At 46.8% G+C, this 6007-nt stretch overlaps 1 protein-coding gene across 1 annotated transcript; it reads left to right on the forward strand.

Moving 5' to 3' along the window:
• Positions 1–1915: 1915 nt before the first annotated feature.
• On the forward strand, positions 1916–5530 carry drd4-rs (dopamine receptor D4 related sequence). Its single transcript, XM_069724139.1, has 5 exons — positions 1916–2029; positions 2129–2399; positions 2614–2726; positions 2801–3453; positions 4634–5530. The coding sequence occupies exons 2-5, from the start codon at positions 2166–2168 to the stop codon at positions 4834–4836; spliced, it is 1203 nt and encodes a 400-aa protein (XP_069580240.1). The 5' UTR covers positions 1916–2029; positions 2129–2165; the 3' UTR covers positions 4837–5530.
• Positions 5531–6007: the final 477 nt, after the last annotated feature.

A 6007-nucleotide genomic window follows, 5' to 3' on the forward strand; every position in this document is an offset into this window, starting at 1 on the left:
AGGAAGAAGAGATTCTAAAAGACCTCTGAGATTAATGTGAATAAACAACAAAGAAGAAAGAAGGAGAACCCAGAGGAGAACCCAGAGGAGAACCCAGAGGACCCGGAGGAGAACCAGACCCATCCGTGATGTCATTGAGTCGTCTTCATCTCGGAGCTGTGAGTTCTTTTTATTGTTTCCATAGTTGAAAGTTAAATTTCTCTTCACTGACGTCAACATTTAGATCAATTGATTCATAGCAGAAATGTTTTGAAGTTTTCACGTTTCGTTTGTAACATTTATTCCGTCTTTATCTGACAGCTCACTCGTTGAAAAAAACTAAATCGAAACACTTTCTGAGTCCTTCAGTTACTGTCCCTTTAATCATGCAGTTTAAACTCCACTTCTTGTTTAAACTCCACTTCCTGTTTAAACTCCACTTTTTGTTTAAACTCTACTTCCTGTTTAAACTCCACTTCTTGCTTAAACTCCACTTCCTGTTTAAACTCCACTTCCTGTTGAAAGTCCACTTCCTGTTGAGACTCCACTTCCTGTTGAAACTCTACTTCCTGTTGAAACTCCACTTCTTGTTAAACTCCACTTCTTGTTTAAAGTCCACTTCCTGTTTAAACTCTACTTCTAGTTTAAACTCCACTTCTTGTTTAAACTCCACTTGAGACCACGACATGTTTACATGAGGCTACAGTTTTATGATCAGATGTTTGATGTGCTGATTGGACTAATAAGCGTGATCAATAAGTGGTCGGACGTAGACCGAGCTGCTGCCGACAGACAGAACCAGAGTCTGTGGAACCTTTTATTGTGAAAGTGTCTGGATGACCTCTGCCCAGCTGTGGATTCATCCTTTATTGTGGAAGATTACAGACCGACAGATGTGACAGATTCATGATTATTATTAATTTATGGATTATGGACTGAACTCCGTCTCCGACCTCATGACATCGTCACCTGATGACCTCATATTAGTCCAGCTGTTGAACAGCTGGACTAAATCTTCACCGACCAATCACAGACGAGCATGAGTTTACTGGAGCGCAGAACAGCCATGTGGTGTTTACATCACTTCCTGTTGGTCCAGATTGACAGATGACTGAATATCAAAACATGAGCGTGAGCAGTTTCAAAGCTCGGTGGTTCTGTAGGTGACGTCCATGTTGGATGATGTCACATTAAACCGGCGTCCATGTTGGATGATGTCACATTAAACCGGCGTCCATGTTGGATGATTTAAAGTGTCTCCAAGTTACTGTGTTGCATCGAGGATCTGAATGTGTGAAACAAACGCTTCTCTGTGATTGGTTGTTACTGATCAGCTGATTCTTCTCTTCAGGTTGAGACTTCCTCTGTTAATGATCACCACAACACATTTAAATCAGTGTATATTTCTGGTTACGTATGTTTGTGTGTTTACATCATCGCGTCGTCATGGTAACGGTGAAGCTGGTGGAGAGCAGCTCTGTGATCTGATTCAGCGTGAGAGGAGACACTTCACAGAACAACACGGCTGACATTTAAGAAAACCTGCTCCACTTCCTTATGTAACCGCCAAAATAAGAGCGTGGCGGGCTTAGCATGAACATCAGAGTCCAGACAAACATCCAATCACAGAGAGCCTGTTAGAGCTGAAGGACGCAGTCAGTCTGTTATCATCAGCACGTCTGCAGCTTCTCCCACAAAGTGATCAATCATAAATCACTCAGGCCAGATTAATGACTGTCTGTCTGTCCAGCTGAGGTTCCGAAGGACCAACAGAACTACAACCAGAAGAACCACAACTAACAGACCCAACAGAACCAAAAGAACCAGAATCTCTCTGTAACGAGGTTCCCCTCTGTAACGAGGTTCCTCTCCAGGACAGTTTCTGGGGAACAATGTGAAAATTAACCAGATTTCTGTTGGTCGTTGACAGCAGAAGAAAACAACAAGCTGCCGACCTGAAAATGATGACAGAGAAACATCTGGAACAAATAAACAGAATCTGTGGAACTAAAACACACCTGAAACAACACCTGCCACAGGAAGCACCAAGGTGAGTAGTCTGCAGTACTCTGAGTTCTCTGCATGAATACTCTGAATAAAAGTACTCTGGCTGTGTATGAAGTAGAAGTACTGCTTTGACCACGTCCAGATGTTGAGTGCAGCCCAGCTGTGTTCGGGCCTCCATCATGGACCTTGTGACAGCTGGCAGCCCTCCAGGTGAGATGAAGGACTACAACTACCTGGCGCTGGTGCTCGGCGTGCCGCTTATCCTCGTCATCATCCTGGGGAACGTGCTGGTGTGTCTGAGCGTGCTCACTGAGCGCTCCCTCAAAACCGCCACCAACTACTTCATCATCAGCCTGGCGGTGGCCGACCTGCTGCTCGCCGTGCTGGTGCTGCCGCTGTACGTCTACTCCGAGGTCAGTGGTCACCTGGACAGGTGTGTGAGAGACAGGTGTGTGTATGTGTGAGAGTGGTGTGTGTGTGTGTGTGTGTGTGTGTGTGTGTGTGTGTGTGTGTGTGTGTGTGTGTGTGTGTGTGTGTGTGTGTGTGTGTGTGTGTGTGTGTGTGTGTGTGAGAGACAGGTGTGTGTGTGTGATAACTCACCGTCCCACTGAGGACGTCTGTGTTCAGTTCTTGGGGGGGATCTGGACTCTGAGCTCCTCCCTCTGTGACGCCCTGATGACCATGGACGTGATGCTGTGCACCGCCTCCATCCTCAACCTGTGTGCCATCAGCGTGGACCGGTGAGTCTGTCAGCTGGTAACGGATCCGACTGGACCGGCAGCTCTCAGAGACTGAAGGTGTGCTGGTGTTTCAGGTACATCGCCGTGGTGGTTCCCCTGAAGTACAACAGGAACCAGTTCAGTATTCGGCAGCTGGCTCTCATCGCTGCGACTTGGGTTCTGTCTCTGGGGGTGGCGAGCCCGGTCATCTTCGGGCTGAACCGGGTGCCGGGTCGCGACCCGAGCGTGTGTAAACTGGAGGACGATCGCTTCGTGGTGTACTCGTCGGTCTGCTCCTTCTTCGTGCCTTGTCCCGTCATGCTCTTCCTGTATTACTGGATGTTTCGAGGCCTACGGCGGTGGAGCAGCCGCTCTCAGGCCGGTCCGGCGGGTCGCCGAGTTCTGTCCTTACGACTGGGCTCAGCTCTGCGTGGAGCTAAAGCTACGACGACCGGGAGCCGAGAGAAGGTCGTATACACAGCGCCGACCGGGCTCAGCCCCACCTCTCCGTCCACTCTCTCCATGACAACGCCCTCGGCAACCCCAATGACAGAAGAGCACCAGGATGGGGCGGCGGCGACGGAGAGCGACCCGATGACCATCCAGATGGACAGCGTGTCGGACGGCGAGCCCACCGAGAGGGACCGAAGCAGCCGGAGAGACAAACAGAGAACACGAAGGAACAGCAAGAGCAGCCGGGTCAGCGGGAGGGAACGCAAAGCCATGAAGGTCCTGCCGGTCGTCGTCGGTGAGTACCAGAACCAGAACCAACACAGAACCAGGTCTAAGGGGGGTGGAGGGCACTTTAGATCTTCCTAGGAGGGCTGACAGATAATCTATATAAAAAAATATATCATCATATTTTGAATTTGATGCCAGAAACACTTCTCAAGAAAGTTGTGAAAGGATCAACAAAAGAAGTTTTATAAAGCTAAAAAAACAAACACCTGTTGGAACATCTTACAACTAATCAGGTTACCATGGCAACAGATCAGTAACATGATTGGGTATAAAAGATGATTTCAGAGAGGCAGAGTCTCTCAGCAGTGAAGATGGGGAGAGGTTCACCACTCTGAAAGACTGTGTTAGAAAATAGTTCAACAATCTAAGAATAATGTTCCTCAACGTAAAACTACAAAGAATTAGTGGATTTCATCGTCTACGGTTCATAATATCATTAAAAGATTCAGAGAATCTGGAGAAATCTGTGAACACAAGGGACAAGGCTGGAAACCAATATTGGATGGTGGTGATCTTCGGGCCCTCAGGCAGCACTGCATTAAAAACACACTATTCTGGAGTGGAAATCACTGCATGGGCTCAGGAACACTTGTGAAAACCATCGTCTGTGAACACAGTTCATCGCTGCGTCCACAAATGCAGGTTAAAACTCTACCATAGATAGATGGATAAACATTATGCTGAAGAAGACTGTTGATGATGCTGATGAAGACTGTGGAAGGTAACTGATGCTGTAGAGGATGAAGAAGATGGTGAGCTGGTTGTGGTTGTCTCAGCAGGGCGCCTCCTCTCCGTTTCACAGTAACACAGATTGAAGCTGTGATCCTTTCAGTAAAAATAGAAACTGCTTCTATCATCTCCGTGGAAACCGCATCACTTCTCAGCAGCAACTTTACAGCAGACGGCGTTTGATACTCGCCTCGTCCGAAACTGGAGAAACCACATTCAGTCTGAACTCTTCAGAAACGTTCTGCTTCGATGAGGCATCGGACCAGAACCAATAATAATATCCCTGTTTGAATAAACAGCATGCAACATTAAGTCCTGAAGTCACTAGTGTCCCTGAACGCACCAGGAGGCTTCAACTATAATGTCACATTTCATGATTACATTTAATTGTTGCTGTATTTTATGATTCATCTGTTTGAAACCGAGTGAAGACTGCTCAGTGTCTCTCTGTGTCTCAGGTGTGTTTCTGGCCTGTTGGACGCCGTTCTTCGTTGTCCACGTCACCAAAGTGTTGTGTCCATCCTGTGACATCGGCCCCACCCTCATCTCTGTGGTAACCTGGCTCGGCTACGTCAACAGCGCCGTCAACCCGATCATCTACACCGTTTTCAATGCTGAGTTCAGGAACGTCTTTCACAAGCTGCTCTGCTGTCGGACATGAAACTGAAACCGTCCTCATGCTGTCCAGCAGCTCATCACCTCGTATCCAAAATCCCTGAAACACACGGAGACTCGTCCGGCGGACCGTCCACCGCTGACAGGAAGGCCACGCTTTCTGACCAAAGCCTTAGTTTGCACCTCAGCTGGAATGAAACACTGACTTCTTTTAAAGGTCCTTATGAAACAGTAGTCAGATTACTGCGATCAGATCACTGTAGTCAGATGATTGTAATCAGATTACTGTAGTCAGAGTACTGTAGTCAGATTACTGTAGTCAGATTACTGTAATCAGAGTACTGTAGTCAGAGTACTGTAGTCAGATTACTGTAGTCACATTACTATAGTCAGAGTACTGTAGTCAGATTACTGCAGTTAGAGTACTGTAGTCACATTACTGCAGTCAGATTACTGCAATCAGATTACTGTAGTCAGATTACTGCTCAGCGCAGCCCAGAGGCCTAAAACGTGAGCGTGCAGAACCATCAGAGTTCTTAGATATTTTCTCAGTAGCGTTTTTGAAGGTTGTGTCGACTCGTTTGATGTTTTTTTTATTGATGAAGTGATGACGACGTGTTTTTGTGACTGACACCATGCAGAGGATGAACCAAAACAGCCATTTAGTGAAGGTCTGAGAAGGAAGTCTTGTTTGTAGTATTTTTATCAGTGAAGTATTGAAATAAAGATATTAAAGAAAATGTTCTGTGATCTGATTCCTAACAAACATTCATGTTGAGTCCAAACGAAGGAGGAAGTGAGCTGCTGAGTCGGGTTAAATAATTACCACAGAAGAAGAGTTTGGACTCACACAACATGTCGAGGCTTCAGGTTTTCAGGCTGACCATGCAGACTAATGACACGTCTGAGTGGGCGGAGCTTCTGTCTACCTGTCACTCACCTGCAGGACCGAAGCCACGAGAGTGTTTCTCATCAAATCATTTTAATCTCCCTCATCGAGGGGGGGTCACCGCTCTGGATGCTGAAACCGCCATGGAAACCACAGGTTACCACAGTAACAGGGAGCACATGCATCTTGCAGCTGCAACATGTAACAAACGTGTTCAGAGTTCCCAGACTTTACGTAGAATTAGACAAAAGACAAAATTACCTTCAGACCAAATTATCTTCAAAGAAACTTTTAAACTGCGATGAACTCGGTTCTACATGTGAGGAGG

This window comes from Brachyistius frenatus, unplaced genomic scaffold (assembly GCF_029030835.1).
Source record: "Brachyistius frenatus isolate BFR_SWC_R1_liver_20210118 unplaced genomic scaffold, ASM2903083v1 Contig_362, whole genome shotgun sequence".
Taxonomy (NCBI): domain Eukaryota; kingdom Metazoa; phylum Chordata; class Actinopteri; family Embiotocidae; genus Brachyistius; species Brachyistius frenatus.

Bases quoted from the DNA above. Each gene is read 5' to 3' on its own strand.
- drd4-rs (XM_069724139.1), top strand. From the start codon at position 2,166: ATGGACCTTGTGACAGCTGGCAGCCCTCCAGGTGAGATGAAGGACTAC. The intron at 2,400-2,613 runs GTCAGTGGTCAC...GTCTGTGTTCAG, and splicing joins CGCTGTACGTCTACTCCGAG to TTCTTGGGGGGGATCTGGAC. The intron at 2,727-2,800 runs GTGAGTCTGTCA...CTGGTGTTTCAG, and splicing joins TGTGCCATCAGCGTGGACCG to GTACATCGCCGTGGTGGTTC.